This window comes from Tachysurus fulvidraco, chromosome 10 (assembly GCF_022655615.1).
Source record: "Tachysurus fulvidraco isolate hzauxx_2018 chromosome 10, HZAU_PFXX_2.0, whole genome shotgun sequence".
NCBI classification, from domain to species: Eukaryota; Metazoa; Chordata; class Actinopteri; order Siluriformes; family Bagridae; genus Tachysurus; species Tachysurus fulvidraco.
In genome coordinates this window covers 16653642-16678981 of record NC_062527.1, presented here as the reverse complement: position 1 = coordinate 16678981, position 25340 = coordinate 16653642, and the positions used below count along the sequence as shown (strand labels likewise).

The window sequence follows — 25340 nt, the reverse complement described above, 5'->3', positions numbered from 1 at the left end:
TTCATTCCTTCTGACATGAAAAGTGCACAGACGGGAAATTGGGTGAGTTTTAGAGGTAAAGCCTGTACTGCTGTTTGTGTTAGTTTTCCATGCCAGGTTTTTGAAATTCTGTTGCCAGATATGAAATCTTGTTATGGATCACTCCTCTCCTTGGAAAACTAATCTTTGAGTATAATGTGTATCTAAACTTATCAGTGATGTAAGGCAGAACATGTTCTTGGCGTTGATTTATTTAATCTCCAATTTCTCTCCAGTCTCACCATGTGATAAGCAGATTCAGCTCAAGTTCCTTCCATGCAGCTTTCCTCCCCTGATTAATCAACATAACCTACATTTTGGGGCTGCATTTTGCTGACTACAATCGCCTAAAGTAGATTATTAAGGACATGCTCTGAGTTTCAAACTGATGTTATGCTCAGATCTTAATAATTACTGTGGCAAACAAAGCAGGCTGCAAACAGATTTATTTGCAAAATAGTTCATTTGAGCTTTTAAACAAGAAATTCATGAGACTTTCAAATCCTCGTTGTGGAGCTGAGTATGTGTAAATTTACATATAAGAAGACAGTAAATTCTAACGAGTTACTGCACTTTTACACACTATATATGGATTGTGTTGTCAAGTTTAAAAAGCTTAAGTATGCTATATGACCAATAGTTTGTGGAACTCTGACCAACACATCAATGTGTGTTTTTTAAACATGACATTGCAGAATTTGTCCATCTTTTCTCCACTCTTCTGCAAGGGCTTTTCACTAGATGTTGGAGCGTGTCTGTGAGGATTTGTGTTTATTCAGCTACAAGAGCATTAATGAAATCAGACAAGAATGTTTGGTGAGGATGTCTGGGTTTCAGTCGGTGTTCCAGTTCATCCCAATGATGTCCAGTGGGGTTGAATCAGAGTCAGTGCTCTGTGAAGGACACTCGAGATCTTCTACTCCAACCTTAACACATCATGAAATCGTGGGGCCTGCTTTGTGCACAGGGGCATTGTCATGCTGGAACATGACAGATTTGGCCCCATTATTGTTTTATGATCCTACAGTATATTTAGAAATTCTATATAATTATGTGCTTCCATTTTTGTGCCAACAAATTGAGGAAAGGTCACATATGAGTGTGTACACATATTGTTGGCGACATAGTGTACTTTTATTGGTATAGGTGTGAGTCAAAATAACATTTACCTCGACCTCTAAGAAAGTCTTTTTTGCTCTTTTTGAGTTTTGTGGAATTATGAAATGCAAATCAGTTATGCTTTGTACATGATAATTTACATGAGTATAAAATATGAGTATGACATTTTGGGGAAATTAGATTAAAGGGTAAAAATTGGTAACTGAGGACCATTGTGCCCATGTTGAATACATTTCTCTTTGGTATATTTGTGTCTGGTATTTACTTGTACAGTACTGTGCAAAAGTTTCAGGCAGGTGTGAAAAAATGCTGTAAATATAGAATGCTTTCAAAAATGGAAGGTTTAAACTTTTATTTTCATAAATGATCAAAATGCAGTGAATGGACAAAAGAGAAATCTAAATCAAATCAATATTTGGTGTGACCGCCCTTTGCCTTCAAAACAGCAGCAATACTTCTAGGTACACTTGCACACAGTTTTTGAAGGAACTCGGCTGCTAGGTTGTTCCAAACATCTTGGAGATCTAACCAATCTTCTGTGGATGTTGACTTTCTCAAATCCTTCTGTCTCTTCATGTAATCCCAGACACACTCGATGATGTTGAGATCAGGGCTCTGTGTGGGCCGTGCCATCACTTCAGGCAAAAAAAAAAAAAACACCAAATATTGATTTGATTTAGATTTTTCATTTGTTTGCAACCTTTGCATTTTGTAAATTGACAGAAATAAACATTATTTATATTTCTGAAAGCATTCATTGTTCACAGCATTTTTTCACACCTGCCTAAAACTTTTGCACAGTACTGTATATTATGATTTTTTATTTATTTTATTAAAAAAAACAAAAACGTTGGTGTAATTGCAAAACCTCAAATTTTACTTTAAATATTGCAACTTTGAAAAATAAGATGCACTGTGTCTATCATTAAAGTTCATATCTTGTAGTGGTTCGTCATCTATTAGACTATTAGGGGTGAGCAGGTGAACTGAGCTACTGTAAGTGTGTCAGGTAGCTGTGTGCAGTGCATTGAGGCTGATTTCCTGTGGCTGTGCACACCTGTCTGTCTCTCTGTGGGGTGACCTTGTGCCTGGGATCTTGTGACACAGCTGCCGAAAGATGGTTATTCAGGGCCGGCCTGGTTTCTGGGAAACAGAGCAACGAACGATGCCAGTCATGCATGCACTTTAATTGGAGAGCGGCTCGTATTGTGCCTCTGTGCTGATTATGGCAGCTTCTGTTTGACTTGTTGTTGTTAATGATACACTGGTGAGACAGAACCAAAAAGATCCTCCTAGGCCAACATATGTGTGGTATATTTATGCATGATTTGCAGCACTGTATATAATCAGCATAAATCTGTCAAGAGCAGCAGAAGCCTTTCTGTGTAATCAAACTTCACTTAATCACAACCACAAATAACAGATGAGCTGGTTTGTAGCACAGGATAACATGGGTATCAGCTCCCACTTTAGAAATCGGAATCTTCTGAAAGACAATTTGCAAACACTTATCTTGATTTTAAAAGCAGCCCAAAAGCCATGTTCTTTTCTCTGTGTTTACTGTAGGAGACTGTGTAGTGTGACAGGAAGACAGTTTTGTGTTCCATCTGAGTCACCTATTGAGTGATGCAACCATTTTTAAACTAATGCTGCCGAGAAACGTGCGATTTTGATCTGGCCTAGACATAGATAATCAAACGCTGATGCTCGATTATAGGCTGGAAATAGCAGCAGCTTACTTTAATGAGATTTTAGCCTGCAGTAAACACTAGAATGGCCCAGCACAACATTCTCAGTGCCTCCTAACCCATCATTAAAATGACATGCACAGCTCATATAGAGCTCACTGGATGCAGCCGGACTGAAATGAAAAAAAGAATGCACGATGCATTTACACAGCAATGAATACAGACAGGAAAATGAAAACAGAATAAAAATATGTGAATCAGAGTACATGGATTACATAATTTTATTTCTCAGTACAGTGTCATTTTCACTCCTCCATTTCCTTGCTGGTGCCTGGCTACTGTTTAGCACATTTGAATTTCTATGTCTTGAGTGAGCTCAATTTTTTGTACTTATAACTGGTAATTGTATGTTTTCATTTACAGCCATGTACCTTAAGGAAATAATGTTATGCAATAAAACTAATAACAAAGAAGATGGGTGTATCAAACAGTAGAGTTCACAGATAGGTTATGGCAACAAAAGGAGAACAGAAAGAAGAAGAAATGATTCTATGGATTTCAGTTACTAAAGTACATTATTGTCACTAGCAAGCAAGAACAAAGCAAAACTTCTTCATAAATTAAAGTGAAAGTAAATGGGCAAATAGAGATAAGCCTTTATCTTAGACAGAAAAGAGGCACTTCAGCTCACTGAAGAGAAACTGGCCTTAAGGGAGGTGTCTCTGCCAAGAAACCACTTCTTCAAGCAACCAACAAGAAAAAAGACTCTTCAGTGAGCAAAAGAGCCTAAAGACTGATGAGTGGATAATTGTAAGGACACACTCTGGACTGAGAGAAACATCTTTCATCAACATCTTTAAGACATAATAAGTATGGAACAACACAAACAATCCAAACACATGTTAAATCTATGACCTAACTATTTATATAGGAAAGTACTGCAATGATTACTACTCATCAGGTCCTTATGGGATGAACTTGTTCACTCTGTGAGAAAAGCATGTCACACAAGTCAAATAGCACACTGCCATACCAGCAACATACAGTCAACCTGAAAGCTTTTCTGAGCCTTCAAGAGAATAGGCATATATGCTGAATAGCCAGATAGAACAATACCGTTGCACAATGATAAACATTTTCATGTCTAGTTTTAAAACTACTCTCACGGCCCAGTAAATCTAATGTCTTCGACCATGCCTGTGCTTTTCCGGTGTTTAAATATGAAGATGTACATATGTATATATCTGCAATCATTATGAAACCTGAAGTGCTTTTACCGCAAAGAGATAGATGACCTAAATATCAGCCAGTGGATATAAAAAATACATAAGCAAAAAAAAAAAATAATGGCCAGGAAACAGACAAAAAATTAGTGCTGTTATTTTCTGCGAGAAAAGGTTTTGTCAAATAGATTTTGTATGAGTGTTGTTTATATTAATACAATTATTTTAGAAATGGGCAACAAGGTGGTGTAATGGGTGGTGGTGCACAGCTCTGGGTTTACTGTCTTTATAGAGAATTATGTTCTCCCTATGTGTAGACTTCCTACTGGTTCTCTGGTTTCCTCCAAATGATATATTGATATGTGGATTATCTATACTAAGTTGACCCTTATGTGTGAAAGAGTGTGGGTACGGTGCTCGGCAATGGATTGGTGTCCTATCTAGAGTGTATTTCTGGTATTCTAGGGTTAATTATTATTCTCCAAAGCCTTGGCTAAGATGTAGCACGTACTGAAGACGAATGAGCGGACGTACTGTTTTAAAATTGGATCTTTTTGTTTTGTGATTCATTGTATAGACTGAAAATAATTCAGAAGTTGCTCAAATGTTTTAAAACATTAGGCTTGAAATTAGCTTTAAAGCTAAAGAGGTTTTAAAATAAATGTAGAATTTAAGACATTGAAAAATTAATTTTCTATCCAATTAATTTTCACATTATTGCTCTATTTTTCTGCAGGTAAAAAAAATGTACTCTAGTATACAGTGTATGTTTGTGTGTATACAGAATGTGTAGCATAGTTTTGGATCAAAATGGTCAAAAATATTGCACTAATGTTATGAGCTGGGCGGGGCTTAGTATGAGTGTGGGCGTGTTGAAAACCGGAAGTGGATAAGATTGGCCACTCAGCTGTCAGATGCAAGGTTATGAACGTATAGTCTGTCTACGAAAAGCTGGGAAATATTATATTTCACTGCGTTTCTTAAATGAAGAAATGCTCCGATTCAGGAAGCTTGAGTTGTGTAAATTATGATCTGGTGGTGACACACACACACATGCATACACACATTGTTAGTGCTTCTATCGCAGTTTTAGCTCACTGAATATGATGCGTTTGTGTCGTCAAGCAACCAGAGCACTCACACAGACGGAGGCTGCGCGCTCACAAAGACCGAGGCTGCGCATTACACAGTCTGAAGCTGCGCGCTCACACAGTCTAAGGCTTGCCGCTCACACAGTTAGAGGCTGCGCGCTCACACAGTCTGAGTCTGCGCGTTACACAGTCTGAGGCCGCGCATTACACAGTCTGAGGCTGCGTGCTCACACAGTCTGAGGCTGCGCGCTCACAAAGACTGAGGCTGTGCGCACTCACACAGACAGAGACTGTGCATTCAAACAGACAGAGGCTGCACGCTCACAAAGACAGAGGCTGCACGCTCACAAAGACAGAGGCTGCGCGCTCACAAAGACAGAGGCTGCGCGTTCACATAAACAGTTTGCGCACTCACACAGACTGAGGCTGCACGCTCACAAAGACAGAGGCTGCGCGTTCACATAAACTGAGGCTGCACGCTCACGCAGTCTGAAGCTGCGCGCTCACACAGTTAGAGGCTGAGCGCTCACACAGTCTGAGGCTGCGCATTACACAGTCTGAGGCTGCGCGCTCACACAGACAGAGGCTGCGCGCTCACACACATATCAGCGAGATTTCAGAGCCGGATATTATCTAACGTGGCCAGACACTCACCGGTTGCCCTTCAGAGAGGTCTCCAATGGCCGAAAACCCTCTTGTGTGGCTGTGACAGAAGGGAGACACACACACACACACACACACACACACACACACACACACACACACACACACACACGAAACGTCATCAACATTTTCCTGTAGTTAAATGGTCGAGACCGAGTAGGTCACCGGCGAAAAAAGGAGGATTAAAAAAACGGTAGGTCCATTTCCTTTTCTCTGATTAGATATCACGAGAGCGGAAGGGCATCGCGTTATTATCATCATCATCATGATCATCATCATCATCACAATGATCAATTTGGTGTAAGGTGTACTGGTTAGTGTTTAGCACGATATTTGCGTTTCGGTTCAAATGATATTTGTCTTCGTCTGGACCATAAAACGATGCAGTGGATGAAATTTCGTCCACACGGTTTACTTCCTGCACATATGCTGTAGATTGGGATAAAGGTTTTGTCAAATGCATTGAGCGTTTTATTCTAATTACATCGGGGAGCAGATCAGATGCTTTCTACAGGCAAGTGCTTTTTAAACCAAAGGGTTTTGTTTTGTGTGGATGTGGAATGAATGAATGAATGAATGATGAAATGAACGAATGAATGAGTTAATGAATGACTGAATATGAATATTAATTAATTGTCTCTGGCATGGATTAAAAACATTTCCCCCTTTCTCCCAAGATATTCAAAGAACTAGAAGGATTCTTTTAAAATAAGGAACCGACATATACTGGATTAGGCTTTCTAAATGGGGGATTACAGTTTTGGAGTCCTGGTTAAAAACAACACATCTAACAAAGCAGTTTTCCCAGTCAGAATCCACCCGCACCTGCAACATCCGGTCCACCAGCCATCAAGCCCACCTGCTTTCATAAACAATACTCCGAGCAGTGGTGGGAATGCAGGGTCGACTTGGCTTTTTCCTGCCGTAACAGCCCATGCTAATACGCAAGATGAGATACTGGAGTCTGACAAATCTAAGGCCCAACAGCAGCAACAAGAAGACCAAGAAGGACAGGAAAAGCGACCTCGGACGCCTCAGGGCCACCAAGAGACTGTGAACATCATGTCTGAACTGGAAAACTCCATGCCAGAGGAAGGTCAGCTGGACAAGGGGGCTGTAGAAAATGGCAATGGAAAAGAAGGTCTCCGGATTGAATCTCCTGTGTTATCTGGGTTTGACTACCAAGAATCAGCTGGCATTGGGACGTTGGCACATTCCAGTAGCTCCTCTTTGCCTGGCTTCAGCAGCTGGTCCACGGCTATTCCCGCCAACCCTTCTGCCATGATGGAAGAGGTGGGTTTCTTTAGCCAAACTGCCACCACTGCTAATGCTGCCCCTCCATTGCTGTTCCAAAACTTCTCTCATCACGCAAGTCCTGGGTTTGGGGGGAGTTTTTCCCATCAGATCGGACCACTGTCCCAGCACCATCCTCCTCCTCACTTCCAGCACCCTCACAATCAGCACCAGCAGAATCGCAGATCCCCTGCCAGCCCACACCCTCCTCCATTTAACCACCGCAATGCTGCGTTCAGCCAGCTCTCTCATTTGGGGAATAACCTAAATAAACCACCTTCACCATGGGGAAATTATCAGAGTCAGTCCTCTACCCTTTCCTCCAACTCTTGGAGTCCAGGTGGAGGTTATGGAGGGTGGGGAGGATCTCAGGGGCGAGAATACAGGCGAGGCCTGAATGGAGGCATGACTGCAATTAACTCCATTTCACCCCTAAAGAAATCCTTCCCAAACAACCAGGCTTCTTCACAGAAATACGCCCGTAACAGCTCAAGCTTCAACCCCAAGCCATGGATGGAGGACAGCATAAACCGCAATGACAGCTTCTTTCCTTTTCAGGTAAGAGACCTTGAGCATGTGTGCTAATTTACCTTTTCTTTGTTTCTATTGAGGAACAAGGCCTGAATCTGTTCAGGGAGTAACAAATATATAGTGAGAATCTTTCAGAAATAAATTACCTGAAAAATTAACTGAAATACCAGTGACATTCGGTCACATGATACATGAAAGCACATTGTGTCAATGTATGTTCATAGCTGTTTGCCATGCTTTTAGGCCAATCCCATTATGACTACTAGGCACTCCTGAGGCCTGGTTTGATGGATGTGTTCGAGCACATCCCAGATGTGCAATGTTCCCGTGCCATTGTACTTCTCCAAGTGTTGTGTGTTGCTGATATAAAAAGACACAGTTGAGTGAGTCAGTGTCAGAGGATGGTCTGTATGATGCAAAACTAGATGGAAATAGGAAGATAAATGGTGCCTGGTGTTCTTAATGGCTCAGAACAGCATGATTATCTGTAATTCTGGACTCCAGGAAGGGGAAAAACAACAGGGACTTCTCTAAGGTCAATCGTCCTTCTTCCACCACCTGTCACGCTGTAATGACACGGTGCTACAGTGGAGCTGAGACATAATATGTAATAGTCTAATCACACATTTGTTTCTAAATACTATTACAAATATATTTAAATATCATTTTAGTATTCGGTCTTGGTGTAAATTAGAAATGTGTGTAAATATACATATACTTATACACTTATACTAGCCGGTTAATATTTACTGTTGCATGCTCCGTTTATGTTTACTTAGATGGTGCTCTCATTTGAACCCAGTGGTAACAGTGGGGACTTTGAAAACACACACTGTTGTTTCATATGCTTAGTCAGTCCTCCCCTCTGCACAGCTTCTAGCCTAATTCCAAGAACAGAGCTTGTATTGTGCCTGCAAGCTTTTTTGCCCCCCTCTTTTAGACCAGGCCTGTTCTACTAGCAGACAGTTCACAACGATGAGGAACTGCATGGCATTAGCTCAGCTTGTGAAAATATACACAGTATTCGTTGCTCCACTTTGGATCTACGTTATCACTGTTGACATTTTTAAGCTTTGTATTATGACCCATTATGTACAGTATGATAGCTACACTCTGCATTGTGCACATCATCACTATCATCATTGGACATCTCCTCAAATACCACCTTCGATACACTACGCGCTACAGTATGGTTGATTCCAGAATTATTGGTAGCCTTCATAAACATGAGCAAATCTAAAATAAGCATTACGGTTCACGCAAGCACCTTACTTTTCCTTTAAAATCAAAATCGGTAAAGAATATCGTAAGATCTTTTGAAACAAACCTGTTTTCAGAAACCATATAACTTCCTTTGACATTTTGATTACCTGGAGTATAAATGTGTAAGCAAAAGAACCCAAATATGACGGTTTAAGAACCATAGCATTTAGTTGACTCTTTGGGTTGTCATTTTATAAAAGCAACAATTTTATGTCACCTCTAAAACGCCCAGCTTTTTGTTGTTCCTGAAAGAAACATACAAAATATGGCCTATGAACTACATAAAACTTCATTTTCATTGGTGTTGCAGCTGTTCTTGTATGTTAAGGTTATAGGATCTGAGTTTTGGGCCTAATCTTTAGGTCATCAGATTGTTTAAGGGGAAAAAATAAAGTTTCCGTACAAGTACTTGATGCCCACACTGAAATATGAATGCATTTGTTGCTGGTGCTTCAGGTACTCTGTTAAAGATTGAAGGCATTGTAAATTATGAATTATCTTAAACTTTTGATTTATGATTTAAACTTGGCTATAGATGAATTTTGTAGATGAAATTCACCTTAAAGTGCAATAAAAAGGTAAGTGTTTGTTACCTCATCTTAGTATCTGGATAGGGATGTGAACCTTATTGAAAACCAGTGGTCTGAAGTGGAAAGAAGAGTACACACAACAAACTCAAACATTATAGAGAAGTTTATAGACATGTTCCGTATAGAGGATGGACGAAGATCCTCTACAAGTGTCTCTATCTGTGGCAGCAAGTGGCTCGTTACTATTATTCTCCCAAAGCGGATGTTGCACCTAATTGTCAGAAATAGGTTTGAACCAAGCATGTCACCAAAAAGAAATGTGTTTAAGAGAAGAAACACATTAAAAAAAAATGTAATATGTATACAACATCTTCAGATCTCTGTTGTATTTTACTTCTGCTCAATTTTCATGACGGTTAATAACATATACAGTATGGAATTCTCTATATAAATGGCTCTGAAAGCTGATTTTAAGGTTTGACAGTTTATTAAACCCACCGCTAACCCTGATATTAACATCTTGCCTGCCATTATCTGTTTTATCTGTGTCGTGCCAATGAGCGTTTAGTTCTTCATAGCCCTTTTATTGTACAAAATGATAGTGATCTGTCATGCATTGCTCTACTTCATAGCCCTGTACAATCCTTCACAGCATGAGGATTATCACTTTTTCATCACATCACAACACGTTGCTGAAACAATCTAGGTTCTCAGGCTGACCTGTTTAAGTATTTAAAGATCTTCCATTGCATTGCATTGCAGTGCTCAGGGTAGATCAGGTTTGTGGGTTACTGCAAGTCACTTTCGGTGCACAGACAAATGTGTGTGGACCATTCCGTAGTACCGATTGTCATTACTATTAATAAAACACACGATTATTCACAAACCTACAGAAAGACTATTGAGAACACTGCATCTTCAGTCCAAAGGGCGTGCTGTAGGTTCGCTAAGCTTGGGTTAAATATCCTAAACTCCACCTATATAATCCTTAATTGGCCTGATTTCTACTTTTATTTTATCTTCTTTTTATTTCCTTTTTTCTAATTTCCGTTTAATTACCATAATTTTTCTTCCTTACTGTACTTATTTCCAAATTACTTTGTAGGGTTCTTACCTTTGTGTAGAAATCTAATTTCATTGGCGTTCTTTTGATTAGGTGTCACAGTGTATATACCACAGTGTAGAGGTGCCTGGGTTTAAAACTGAGCAGCTAAAGGGGATCTCAAGCTGTAAAGATTACTAACAGTTCTTTCTGGGCTCTCTACAGGAGCGCAGTCAGTCCTTTGATGGCTTCAGCATGCACTCTCTGGAGAACTCACTGATTGACATTATGAGAGCTGAGCAGGATTCTTTGAAAGGTATGTAATATGCTGGCATCTAAAGCACTATCACTTGCCCAGTAACTGATGCATCTGAAATGAATGCTGTGGATATTCTCTTGGAGAAAAGAAAACTACGTAAAAAATAATTGTCAGGAATTCCAAATGATCTTCTTGTTATTACTTACTTTTTGTTTCACTTTTACATGCTTTGATGTGGTGTGCTGTGTTTTCAGTTCCTACTACACTGGTTACCTCTTGACCTGTGTATCGCTTTGTAGTGGAGTGTCATGGAGTCATGTGATATTTAATTAGCAGTAATCTTCATAGCATTTGATGTTTATAGACAGTTTTCACTAACTGCATGCCCAGAGACTCTATATCATGTGACACTAAAGTCTTACTAGTCATGGCCAAAGAGCTGTCTTTACGATTAATGATCAATTTACCTGATATATTTTTAAGCCTTTCCTAAATATTCACCTTGCGCTAGCACTCATGTAACTCATTCAAAAGACTCCTGTCTTTTGGGAAGCATTGAAGGATGGGGCAGAATATAATCAGAATGGCAATTCCATCCACAACAATTAATTTTGAAATGTAAAGACTGTAAACTACTCGTGGGCTCTTGTTTTTAGACGATAGCACGCTTAATGTATGTTTTCCGATCCAAACCTAAGAAGCGCTTTTTTTGCAGTGGGGTTTTGAAGCGGTGTTGGCTGGTCTGTGTGTTTAATGTTTTAATGTTTTGTACTGCTTGTGTTGATGTTTTTAATCATTTCCATCTGTCTGATTATTAAACAGACAGCATGAAGACTTTGCGACTACAGCAAAACTAGCAACAGCCATTAAACATGTTTATTAACTTGCCGATGTTAAAAGCCGTTGTTTAGCAATTACGCAAGATATTTTTAGGTTTGATCTAGGTATTTACTTTACTTTGTGGTCAATTCAAAAGATTAGTTTGATGCCCACACCACCTCCCATTATTTTAAAATAGCTTTTCTTACATCACCGACCTCCCCCATTTTTTTCTTACAGGACAACATGCTGAAAAAGTGAATGATGGCTACAATAGAAAGGTGTCAGAAAACCTTTACTGAATATAGGGCTGTGACTGTGTTCTTATAGATATTTTTCTGAATCCTAAACAAATATTAAAGTAATGAATAAATATTTGAGCATTTAAATTATCCACTTCTCTAGAATTTATAGAAAGTGTTAACATTTCTGTTTTACTGACATCAGCAGTGAAAATATGGATGTAATCCAGCTGACTCGGTATACTGATTGATTCTCGACATAATATCTGTCACAGTGTTCAGACATTTGATACAAAAGCAAATATTTTGCTTGCAGTGAATCTGCTTCGGCTTCGAGACATGACAGGTGGCAGGATTACAAAAATTCCCTCATGACAAGCTTTTCTGACAAGGGTTTTAATCTGAGCAAAGTTCAACCCTACAACAATAACACAGCAAAGTCACACTTTGAATGGAGTATTTACTCACTTCAGTGATATCAGGATATAAGAGTTGTAGTTTCTAACAAAGGTATCCATGTATCCTGGAGACCACAGCTACAGTATGACAGGTATTGAGATATGAAATCCCAGTTGCCTTTCAGCATTAAACCAGTTTACCTTGTACCTTGTATGACCATCTACAACTTGATAATCAATTAAGTTATTTTTTTAGTTTGTTCTAGTAAATTATATTAAATTACATTGGACACTGGACTAAATCCGAATCAGAATCAGATTTATTGGCCAAGTGTGTTGACACACACACAAGGAATTTGGTTCCAGCAGTTTGTGACTCTCAAAGGTACAGACATAAATAACAGAATACTATACAAGAAAACAATGCAGACGATGAGATACAATATAGACAGAATGAGTATAAAAAATGGATACAGAATGAATAAAATATATAAAATATGAATATGGAATATGAACGATCAGTAACGTACATAAAGTGTGGGAGTGCAAATGACAATATTGTGCCATATTATGCTTTTTGTGCAATATACATCAGCAGTAATGTGTAATATACAGATGATGTGATGACTGACCGTCCTGATAATGCAGTACTTATGATAAGAAACAGTGAACGTAATTATGGTTAGTTGTTGATCAGGGTGATTGCGTGGGGAAAGAAACAGCATACTTAGCATAAAGACATACATGGCTAGTCCAAGCCAGGAAACAACAGACTTCTGATTCTCTTGAAGCTAAATTGGCTAATTAAATAAGAAAAAATGTAATTTTATTCTAGTGCTCTATTTCCTCTGAAACTGTAACTAATAAAGCATTAAATCAACACTGAAGAATGAAGGAAATGATTACCCAGGACCTCAACATGAAGCTTATTACATAGCTAAATAGCAACACGTTCTTAATTTGAGAATATTGACTGCATATTAATTTATCACCGTGACATGATATCTTACTGTTAGTAAAAAGTTTTCTAAAAAAATATATTCCAACAGAAAATGTTTCTAACAACAGAAACTGCCATATTTACAGAAGCTTTACAGAAATCTGTAAAGAGATTTCACAAGAGAGTCTTGTGATTAGCATAGGATGGTTTTTCTTCTTAGATCTGTGGTGCTCAGGTGAAATTATGGAAAGTTTCATATTAAGAGGAAGGAATTGATTAAGATGAATCACCGGAATAACAATCGGGCAGAATTTAATGGACATTAATAAGAAGGAAAATAAAACGAAAATGCTCACAAAAGACAAACTACAAGTAACTTGCTACTCAGTGTGAATGTGCCATAATTTTTACTGTCAACAACATGATATGAAACATAAAACTATAGTAGTAGTAGTAGTAGTAGTAGTAGTGGTAGTAGATATTCAATGATCTGGTGCTCAAAAGTGACAGTTTTCCAAATAACTCGACTGATAAATTGGTGTATTAAACAAATGCATCTACAGCAGATCAGTATTGAACTAATTTTACATGTTGGCCTGTAGGATGTTTATAGTCTGTGCTCGATTTACCTGTAGGTCGCTTTGGCTTTTCTCATCCACCTGAAGAAGGCTCTCTCTCTGGAAATGGTATGCCTTATTACACAAAGTTTTCCTTTACTCTTTGCTTTGCACACATTATTAGACTTCACTGAGTGATCTCTATTCTGAAATCTATTTTGTCCTACTTTGCATGCAGCAAGGAATTTTGGAAGACGACGAGGTAAATGTTGCATGGAGTATTTGTGTTTAGTTTGGCTTCAGGTCTTTGCTCAGGTTGAAATGTCTGTTGCACATTCTACATCTCAACTGGTTTTATGCTTATGTCTTTTACCGTTTAATCACTGAGTGATGATGATGATGATGAAGTGTACATGTGTGTGCTAGGTCCTTCGTCCCTGTTCCCTATGGAGGACGAGCGCAGTTTTGGGGATGATGAGCGGTCTGAGCAGAGCCTTGGTGGTCTGGGTTCCACACACTGCTTTCCTCATCAGAACGGCGAACGTATCGAGCGATTCTCTCGCAAAGTGTTTGTTGGTGGACTACCTCCAGATATAGACGAAGGTAATCTGAAAGTGCAACCAGTAAATTGAACTCTTGACCACTGTACTTCTGTATCTGCACACAGGCTTATTGCCACTTCAAACATTCATTCATTCGTTCATTCATTCATTCATTCATAAATTTTCTACCGCTTATCCGAACTTCTCGTGTCACGGGGACATCTCAGACGTCATTGGGCATCAAGGCAGGATACACCCTGGACGGAGTGCCAACCCTTCGCAGGGCACACACACACACTCTCATACACTAGGGACAATTTTCTAGAGATGACAATCAACCTACCATGCATGTCTTTGGACCGGGGGAGGAAACCAAAGTATCCGGAGGAAACCCCCGAGGCACTGGGAGAACATGCAAACTCCACAAACACAAGGCGGAGGCGGAATCGAACCCCAACCCTGGAGGTGTGAGGCAAACGTGCTAACCACTAAGCCACCGTGCCCCCCCACTTCAAACAGTTTGTGCTAATGTGATATACAGTAGATGGTGTATTTGCTGCTTATTCTATTCAGTCACTATGCAGTTAATGTGCACGTTTCCAAAAGGTTCCAAAAACTCCCGAATAAGAGCTACAGTTCCTGGATGAGTTCCTGTTTTGTGTTTCCGCTGTACTGCAGTAACCATGATTGTTACTGATACAGAATGTTGCAACTGTTAACAGAATTATGCAAGCTGTGCATGCCAAAATTGAAAGTGAACATGGAAGTAGTTGAGTAGGTTTGTTTTTGACTCTTCACTAAAGCACTACAGGGTCATTCTGTATTGCTGGCTGCATTGTTCTTTTTGATATAAAACTACCTTTTAGTATTTTTTTATCTTTGGTTAAGAGGTTTGTTCATTCCGAGCTCTACCTGAATTTTTCCAGTCCTTAGAAAAGTACCTAATTTGGTGCAGGAATTAAAGTTATCCCTAAATGCCTCTAAAACTCAAAAACACCTTTCATGCAAGAAATATGCAATAATATGCAAATGATAGCATTGTTGCTAATGGTGTTAATGTCTTGTTATAGATGAAATCACTGCTAGTTTCCGTCGGTTTGGACACTTGTTTGTGGATTGGCCTCACAAAGCAGAGAGCAAATCCTACTTTCCACCCAAAGGTAAATCTTATAACCTTATACATGTTCTGTCATGATAAATATGACTATTCCCCCATATTGGTGAATGCATCATCAAATCCTGATAAGATCAGGACCTTTTAGAGTAAATGATGGTTTAAACCATGCAATCGCACTTCCAGTGTCTATAGCAACATCCATTCTATTTTCGGTTCTAAATCAAGTCATGTTAATTAATATATGTACATGATAGAGATATACATTCATAGATTCTTTCCTAATTTATCGCATTAGCTAAATCCTGCCTGTCTGTCCAGGGACAAAGTTTGAATCCAACAGAAGATATCATAGATATGTTTACAGTCAGATATTAGTTGTAAGTTAAACAGGACAGTAACGAATCGTAGTTATTAAGTGTGTGATTTTCCTTATACAGTAGTTCATTAAGTTAAATGCACTGGGCGCCTGGGTCATTAGGTCCAAGCACTGTAAGTGATCCATACAGGAGGTATGTGTTTAGCCTGTGTTCCGTAGACTCAACAGGGAGGTTAATACAAAAATATCAACATATATTTTTGCGACAAACTATAGAAGCCGCTATTATTCTATTTTGAATAACACATCCTCTTTTCTTAGGTTATGCGTTTCTACTATTTCAAGAGGAGAGCTCAGTTCAGGCATTAATCGATGCCTGTATGGAGGAGGAAGGGAAACTCTACCTGTGTGTGTCGAGCCCTACCATCAAAGATAAGCCTGTAAGAGCCAACAGCTTGCATATCCACTCCATCTCTGAGTATTTTTAACCTTCTACACGATTCATGAAAAGAGGCAGTGGCAACTTTGCACCAGTGCTCTCAAAGTAGGTGCAGTTAAATATAAACCTTCAGAGCAACTCTGGACTTCTGTATACACATTGCTCCATTTGCACAGCATATGGGTCAGTGGAGCCGTGCTGCAGTGCCAAAATTCACAATGATTTCAAGTCTTTTGAAAGCTTTAAGAGCTGTGAAATTGAAGGGTTTTACATGAAATGCATTATGTAACCTTTTGTAGCTCATGTTTTAGTATGTCTGGTTTTTCCACAGTCAAAGTCAAGCACATAAACATTCTGGTCCAGACATAATCTTCAGTCCTTCATTTGTATAAAATCTAAAATTCACAACAACTCTGTGATGATGACAAAATTATTATGGATGAATCAATGCCCTTTTTTTTTCAAACAAATTGTCAAATTATGAGAACAAATGTATGTTTTGTTTGATACAGTAAACTAGTTTGTATTAACCTACTTAGTCAGGGGATCAAAAGCATCAAGGTATATTATTTCCTTAGTTTATTAAGTGGCCAAGCGCATGCATGCACATTTATGCACATATGATACTAGGCTTACAGTATGCTTTATAATGTGCATTTTCTAACCACATTAATTACCTGGGATTCGCTCTCAGTGCATCTCTATTTATATCAAAACAAAAATAGGTCATTTGCAGCTGAGGCCTAGAATATTGCTGTGTATTATTAGGTACAAATCCGTCCATGGAATCTGAACGACAGTGATTTTGTGATGGATGGCTCTCAGCCTCTGGACCCCAGGAAAACCATCTTCGTTGGAGGAGTGCCGCGACCTCTTCGAGCAGGTATGGAGCTCGGGTTTTGAAGACATGATCGATAGATATGGTGTGACCCCGGACTTGTATACCAGTTCACTGAAATGTATTTCTCTTCTTTCCAATGTTTGAAATCTAGAACTGACTGTAGCCTGCTGAATGCTTCAAATTAGGATGTGTTTCATTTAATTTAGTTGCACATGTGACTGAAGGTTTGTGATCACCTGACCATCACACCGATATTTGAGCCTTCCGTAAACTGTTGCCATGAAGATGGACACGTACAATCATCTAGCATGACTTTGTATGATGTATTACTACAATTTCTTATCGATGGACCTAAGAGGTTCCAGCATGACAGTGCCCCAGTGCACAAAGCTACTGTAGCTCCATGAAGTCATGATTTGTTAAAGCTTGAGTGGACAAACTCGAGTGTCCTACACAGAGCCATGCAAAGTCATTTGTGGCCTAGGTCTTGTCACCTGACACCAGTGCCTGACCTCACTAATGCTCACTAATTGACTTCAATAATGCATCAAAGGAGGAATAAATCTGAAATGGTACAGTATGTTCAAAACCAAATATGGGTCTGATGGTCACGTGATCTCATTTTCTTTGTCCCTGTTCCCCATCTATCGAAGTAAATTGAGGTGTGCCAAATCCATATTACATACATAAGGGACTAGTGGGAAAGTCCTAGCTGATTCATCAACTGCATTCAATTCATGGCTTGTTTTGTTGTCATATGACAGGTTCATGAATCGGACAGAAATTCAATTGTACATCACTCTGTGTGATATGGGCTTGTTTCTATGCAACTTTGATTAATGTGTGTTCGGTAAGTCGGCCATATGGTGTATGTTTACTCCATACGCAGGCAACTGAATAATTATCACCATAATTAAAAGAATATGCCTTAAAGGTAAAAATGACTGATGTAGAAAAAAAGCATGATCTTGTTTATAGAATGTTAGATGTACCAGATGGCATTCATACGTATGAGCTTTGCTACCTTATTGGCTTTGTTAACATTTGGAGTTAATTGGAGTCTAATGTGTCCAGGTAGCATGCTTTTCAGACATATATTTGGTTGATTTGTCAAGTCATCATACAACATGGTAAAAGCTGTGGTTTTATCTTATGTGTTAACTAGCATATGAGCTGATAAGATTATGGAATTGATTTGAACATTTGAAATTTTTTTTGTTTGTTTGCTTCAAAACAGTTTTTTCCTAAATAACTTCCTTCCATAAGCATAAACAATGTCTTCATTTTAGCTTGACATCTACTTAGGGCCAGTGCAGTACACAGAGTCATGTTTAACAGGATTGTGTCAATGTACTGTCATTTTTGACGTTTTTTTTTTTCAGTTTCGCTCATGTTCATGATTCTGAAAAGAAAACAAAATCAAAGTAAGATGATTTATGCAATGACTAATACAAGTTACATAAAAAAAATTATATGCCATGGAGATTAAAGGCACCATTGTCAGCACACATTAATCGGCAAGCAAACTTCAGTTAAGTATCAAAATATCAATTGACACATCAATGGTTATTTGAAGGACCTAAAATTTATGATCAGCATAAGACATAACATAGTTTTCCACTGTTATTCGTATGACATGCAGTGCTAAGACACAAGGTTTTTATACTGCAGTGCTGCAATGCTGACACTACACTGTGTGTGTGTGTGTGTGTGTGTGTGTGTGTGTGTGTGTGTGTGTGTGTGTGTGTGTGTGTGTGTGTGTGTGTGTGTGTGTGTGTGTGTGTGTGTGTGTGTGTTTCTCTCTGTGGTCTGTGGCAGTGGAGCTGGCGATGATAATGGACAGGCTGTATGGAGGGGTGTGTTATGCTGGCATTGACACTGACCCTGAGCTGAAATATCCTAAGGGAGCCGGACGCGTGGCCTTCTCCAACCAGCAGAGCTACATCGCTGCTATCAGCGCTCGATTTGTGCAGCTGCAGCATGGCGAAATTGATAAACGGGTTCGTGAGGGCACACAATGGGGTGGGGGAAGTGGGCGGCAATAGCGACGCAAATGACTAGATCAGAGGTTCCAGCTCAGCATTTTAAAGCTCTTGGCCCACACAACCAATCACAAAGCTTCATGGACCACACCAGGCTGGAAAGATGCAATTACAGTTCCTGCACCATAATCAACATTTGAAATTGGAGAAAACCGGACTAGACCAGCTACAATGTGGCTTTACAATGACCTCATGCTGATTACAGAAGAAGCTGCCCAGTCAGGACCTCCAAAAAACTGGGACCTATAATTGATTGCAAAGATTGTTTGTGAATAAATGAATATCACACACCACTTTACCTAACCAGTGGTAGTGCAAGCAATATTTTATAGCAGAATATGAGGTGAAAATATCAGTGATTGATTAGTATTTTCAGTGACTGACAACAATTAAACTAACATTATTATTATTACTTTTAGTAGTAGTAGTATCTTAACTAATATCGCATTAATTCTTGAACCTTATAGTACTAATGTCAAGTGTGTCATGCATGTGGAAGGCAAACATTACACTTTATTCTCAATTGTTAAATGTAAAACACCTGATGAAACAAACATTGTAGGTATAATATTTCACAGCAGCATTCCACATGCCTTTTGCATTTGCAGATTAGTTTGTATAACCTTAAAAATGACCACTAAATGACTTGTATAGAAAAATAGTATTGGCAATTTTTTTTTTTTTTGCGAAATTTTAGTAGACCATGCTGTTTTAGGAGACATGAAGTGTAGTGACGTGATGTATGACTAAGTACGGTGACCCATACTCAGAATTCGTTCTCTGCATTTAACCCATCCAAAGTGCACACAAAGCAGTGAACACACACACAGCAGTGGGTTCGGTGCCTTGCTCAAGGGCACCACAGTAGTGGTATTGCCGGCCTGAGACTCGAACCCACAACCTTAGGGTTAGGAGACAAACTCTCTAACCATTAGGCCACGACTTCCCCCTCAAAGCAAAGATAATATCAGGTGGAATGTTTATTTGTTAAAAAGTCAGTGGTGTTAGATTATTACAATGCAGCTTTGAGCTAGATGAAAATGTTTGTTTGCTCAGCATTTTAATATAAATATCTATTGTGGCTCATATCAGAATCATCAGTGGCTGCTGTTTCTGTTTTTAATGATATACAGTAGCTACAGAGCGTAATTGACAACCAAACATTTTTAACTTTAACTCTTTTTGAACACGTTTTGATGATGAAGATGATGCTTTTTCAGCAGACTTTCAAAGAATATATTTTTATCTATTTTTCTAGTGAGGTACTTTGGGGAGTTGAGTATATTTCAAGGGTAGCAGGCGCTCTGGATGGCACCGGTGAACAATGCCTGTAGCCTAAACCAACTAATCGGAAAATGTTCAGAATCAAATCATGAGTTTCCATTGCAGCCATCCTTTATTACTCTCCATATTTTTGTGCTAATGATCTTTTTTGCTCTCCAGGTGGAAGTGAAGCCATATGTTCTGGATGACCAGCTGTGTGATGAGTGCCAGGGCACACGCTGCGGGGGCAAGTTTGCACCCTTCTTCTGTGCCAATGTCACCTGTCTGCAGTACTACTGTGAATACTGCTGGGCAGCCATACATTCGCGTGCAGGGCGAGAGTTCCACAAGCCCTTGGTGAAGGAGGGAGGAGACCGGCCTCGCCATATCTCCTTCCGCTGGAACTGACCCAGCACACAGGATGACTGACCTAGCATACATGCACTTTTTCTTTTTTGTTACATTCTTTCTATTTAGATTTCTTTTTAAAGTTTAAAAATTAATTTATTCTAAGTTTTTAATTTTTGGAAATAATGATGATAAAAGAAGTATATATATATATATATATTTTTTTTTTTGCCGGACCGCCGAGTAGGTCGACCAAGAATATTAAATATCCCTAATTGACTGAATGACTGACTAATTGATTCCTTATTGTTGAATCACACATGCAAAAAAATCTTAAATGATTTTAATGCAGTGTAAATGACAATTTTTGAGGTCACATGCAAGACAATAGTTTAAAAACTGAAAACACTGCATGCAGCAATACATGGCTGCCATACACTGGTTCTCTGCTATTCACAGGCAGATACTTATACAGACACCTAAACTGATCGATCACATCCAAGAATGATTATTTTCTTTGGCATTTGTTGACTTATAACCAACAGGGCCAAGTTTACACTTAAAAATGAACATATCATATACATATATACATACATACATACATATATAAAATCTCTGCCACATTAGATATTATGAAATAGTGTTCAACTTATTTGTCCAGATTAAATTTGTTCCTTTCACCACTGTATCGCCATGGTGATATGCTTAGCATAACGATATTGGTACATTTGTGCAACATAGCTAATAAAAGCTATCTTATTAGAAAGAAAAACACTAGAAACCTGGAATAGGCCAAGCAAAATGCTATATACCAGGAATATGGGATCTATATTCCTATAGTTCCATTATCTACATTTTATGTAACATACATTTAAGATATTTAAGTCGGAAATCTTTATATTATGTGTCATTGACATTCAACATGAAGGAAGAGAGAGGTCACCTGGAACCTGCATGAATAAATTGGCCAGGGAATCACCCTGTTGGCTGCATTTGCGGTCCGGCTAACCTAGATTAATGAAGTTTTAATTCAATGAACGTCTTAATTTGGTGTGCATGAAAACTTGAATGCTTTAGAATTAGTCACTATAGGTGTTTAGAGTGACGCCTCTAAACTGCTGTCTTACTTTTATCATACTACTGTTGAGACCTTGCCTTTTTGTTGTGATGGGTTGCATTAGGCACATGGACAGAACTACATGTTAAAAACGTAGTTGACTTGGTAGAGAAATGAGGCAGGATCTTTAAAGGTGCACATTTCACTGTAATTAAAAAAAATTAAATATGGTGTTGACTAGTTTTGAGACCGTAAGCTCAAATAGTTGCACAAATAAACACGTAGTAACTATTCTAGCAAGAAACACTCGGACCTTACTAGCAAGAGACCAAACCTACTGTAAAACTAACAAGATGCAGGTTTTTAAAAGGCTGTTTGAGCATCACTGGCATGTTTAGGTGGAATTGCGTTGGCCACTGAGGCAGACATATTGCTAATAGTCTACATAATTATGCATATTAATTTTTGCTCACTGCAGGCACTTGCAATCACTTTAACATCATCTTGGATTTTACTCACATGATAGGCTCAGTATATGTCTAAAGATCTCAAGGAGTAAGCACACTTTTTGTGTCGCCTGTTCCGCAAGTCAGACTGACCAAAGATAAGTCTTAGAGATAACAAATGTCTTCACCTCCCTGAAATTACTGTTGTGTAAAATAAGTAGGGCAGACTAGTATTCATGTCATGTGATTTAAAAAAAAACAAAAAAAACACACATCTAATAAGATTACTTAAGAATAATAATGCTTGTGATGGTAACAGCAGTAACATTGCTCACTTGTCAGGGAATTTGTGCAAATATTGTAGTGCTAATGAGAATTACCATGTGGTGTATTGATAGTGCTTTATTGCATGTTTTTTTCCCAAGAATTTTTGCCGTTCTAATTGAGCAGTGTAGTAGCTGAACGCGTTTTGAAGAATTTTCTGTCACAGAGAAACGGATATTGTTTTATACATGGTTTGCTAATTTTTGTACTGTGTTTTCTAGATGGTTATTTTCTCATTAACATAAACATATGCACTACTTTTTCTATATATTTTTTCCCCAAGTCATTTAGGCACTTTTTTTCCACAAACAAAATGTCTTTTTGCAATACCTCATTTTTTTTCCTCGATTGTTGGGTATAGATTTTGTACCTTTGTTATGAAGACACCTGGAAATAAGGCAAAAATTAAGAAAATAAAAAAAAATGTAAGGCATTAATAATTTTCAATTAAGTTTTTTATAAATATAATCACGGAAGTAAATATTGACATAAAAAGGAGGAACCCTTTTAGAAATATATAAATTACCAATCTGCTGTCCATAGTGATTGTGGAAATAAAATTATGAGCAATGTAAATAAGGTTTATGATAGACTGTACTTTGTACCACAATTAGGAATGTTCCATAGTGAAATATCAATGCTTATCACTATAGAAGTATATATGAGTGTACTGTACCACGACTTGTACACTACCTGTCAAAAGTGGAGACACACCTGCTTGCACATTATTACTACTGTATACTATTTTTGACTATTTTCAAAAAATTATGAGAACATTATAATTAACACTAAGAAATAAGTTTTAAACAAACCAAACTCTGATTTTGCACAGAATTTCTTTAACCGGCTTTTTAGGAGCATTTCTTAAAGTTCCTCGAGAGTTCCTAAAGGTCCTCACTGTTTCTCTGAAGTTCATAATTACAGTATTTTTATATTTTTAGTTCAATTTTGAAATGTTAATGTTAAATTCATTCAGAAATCTATTTCAATGATTAAATTTTTCCACTCATGCTTGTCTTAGAAACTTTTTTTTTTTGTATCAAAATTTTGAAAAAGACGAATGAAAAATCGTGTGCAAACTTTTGACTGGTAGTGTATTTACATAATAATACGTATAAACCCGAATGCAAAAGAGGCTAATATATGTATAATAATATGCATGAGCTAAATTTATGCTAATATGGTATGATACGGCTTCAGTAAAATTACAATTATATTTTATGTAACTTCTTCCAACCTCACTGAATTATAGCTTTCTTAGTCTCAAGATGGGTAAACTACAATATAAGCTCTCTCCAATATACTCCAACATTCAGAATCCCAGACCTCAGAAAAAAAAAAAAGACTTTTTTCTTTCTTCTTATTTCATAAAGCCCACAGTGATTCGGGCCTCTGAGACTTGAATGTGATATATCTTGCAAAATAACCTCAAATTATGTGCAATATGGTTGACTCTCCAAAACCAATCTCTGCAGTGTATTTCTTCAGTTGCTCACAGACCCACCTCTTCTCATTATTACCTTTTCTTCATTCTCTGATTTGTACTAAAATGCCACTAATATTTTTAAAAAAAAAAAAAAAAAAAAAAAAAAAGGTTATTTTTTACTTTTTTGTGTATTCACATATTTTCCTACTTAATTTTATGCTACTGTGATTAAAATAACTGTAAATATTCAGTGACGAACGTACGAAACGTTATATTTTCAATTGGAATGTTGAACTCTCGTCTTTCAAACATAACTATAGCGATTGGTAAAAAACTGTACACTTATTAGAATTCCAAGTTTTATTAAACACAATATTGTGCATCATGTCTACAGAAAAATAAGAAAAGTATCCGAATATTCTTGGTGTAACTGCTAATTTAAATTGACAGTTTATAACTATCAGAAGGTTGTATTTATCAATAGATTTTTATAAGAGGTCTAATTTTTTGCTATGCCATTTATAAGTTTAGATTTTACTTTTTTTTTTTTCTTTCTTTTTCTTTTTTTATATATATATTTTACCACCATATGGAATTGTGAGAAAGAAATCATTGTTTTCTAGTCAGGTTAGTCAGTGTGCTGTTGTAGTTGAGTCCCGCGTCTTAATTATTTGCAGCCAGCTATTTATAACAGTATGCCTAATTTTTAAGTATTTGTATTGTGAAATGTTGAATGAATAAACTTAATAGCAAGAACAGCCATAGTGGTCTTTAATGAAAATACATGATTACTGTATGAATGGAAATGCAGTTTGTTTGTGCGTGTGTATGTGTCTGCATGCACGAATGTAACTTAAATTCTAGGTAGGCAGGTAGGTTGTGGTTTTCTGGCATGAGGTCAGATGTATTTTTAGATTCTGTTTTAAAGGGTGTACTGCTGCAGAAGTAGAGCAATATAGACGTAAATACAGTACCAGCCTAAGGCATTTTTAAACAGACATGCAGAATAGATGTGTGTGTCTTGAGAAGTCAGGATGTGTATAAAAGCAACTGACGATTCAAATTCTCATTAAGACTGTTTATATATGGTGCAGCACTTGTAAGTATCCTAAAATTGTTTCATTTCTTATGTTATTCCATGTAGTCCAAAGAGATTAGGTCATTTTAAAAAATGTTGTGTGCATGTGTTAGTATAGGTTTAGACCTACAGTACACTGTGTTGTATGTTGCGCTGTGATCTTCACACTGATGTTATGTTCATGTCAATGGGGTACAGTAAAAAACCCAATTCATCAATTGTAATCCCATTTTCTTTTAAATTTCACAATGTAACTAACTGAATTTAATTCTAAGCCAAGCTGGGTCCTACTACGAGATTTAAGGCTATTGCAGAGATGTCGAGTGTCACGCATTGAGGGTGACAGTCACACATTTCTGTCTTTTGTCACACTTTCCCACCACACATTGTATTTGTCATGCAGAAAAACTTACTATTTATCATAT

At 37.9% G+C, this 25340-nt stretch overlaps 1 protein-coding gene across 5 annotated transcripts; it reads left to right on the top strand.

Annotated features, from left to right (window-relative positions):
- The first annotated feature begins 5248 nt into the window (after positions 1-5248).
- cpeb4a (cytoplasmic polyadenylation element binding protein 4a) lies at positions 5249-24595 on the top strand. 5 transcript variants are annotated; one of them, XM_027165230.2, is made up of 11 exons: positions 5250-5995; positions 6480-7653; positions 10687-10777; positions 13755-13805; positions 13915-13938; positions 14103-14279; positions 15289-15378; positions 15973-16091; positions 16859-16973; positions 18750-18931; positions 20417-24595. In XM_027165230.2, exons 2-11 carry the CDS (start codon positions 6547-6549, stop codon positions 20642-20644), a joined length of 2184 nt encoding a protein of 727 aa, XP_027021031.1. In that variant the 5' UTR covers positions 5250-5995; positions 6480-6546; the 3' UTR covers positions 20645-24595. The 5 variants fall into 5 exon arrangements, with proteins under 5 accessions (XP_027021033.1, XP_027021031.1, XP_027021034.1 ...); XM_047819510.1 differs by having other exon boundaries at positions 5857-5995; positions 6611-7653; XM_027165231.2 differs by lacking the exon at positions 5250-5995 and adding an exon at positions 6034-6316.
- Positions 24596-25340: the final 745 nt, after the last annotated feature.

Excerpts from the sequence above, each read along its gene's own strand:
- cpeb4a (XM_027165230.2), top strand. The coding sequence starts at position 6,547 with ATGGGGGATTACAGTTTTGGAGTCCTGGTTAAAAACAACACATCTAAC. Across the intron at positions 13,806-13,914 it reads AGGCTCTCTCTCTGGAAATG|CAAGGAATTTTGGAAGACGA; the intron begins GTATGCCTTATT and ends CTTTGCATGCAG. Across the intron at positions 13,939-14,102 it reads GAATTTTGGAAGACGACGAG|GTCCTTCGTCCCTGTTCCCT; the intron begins GTAAATGTTGCA and ends TGTGTGTGCTAG.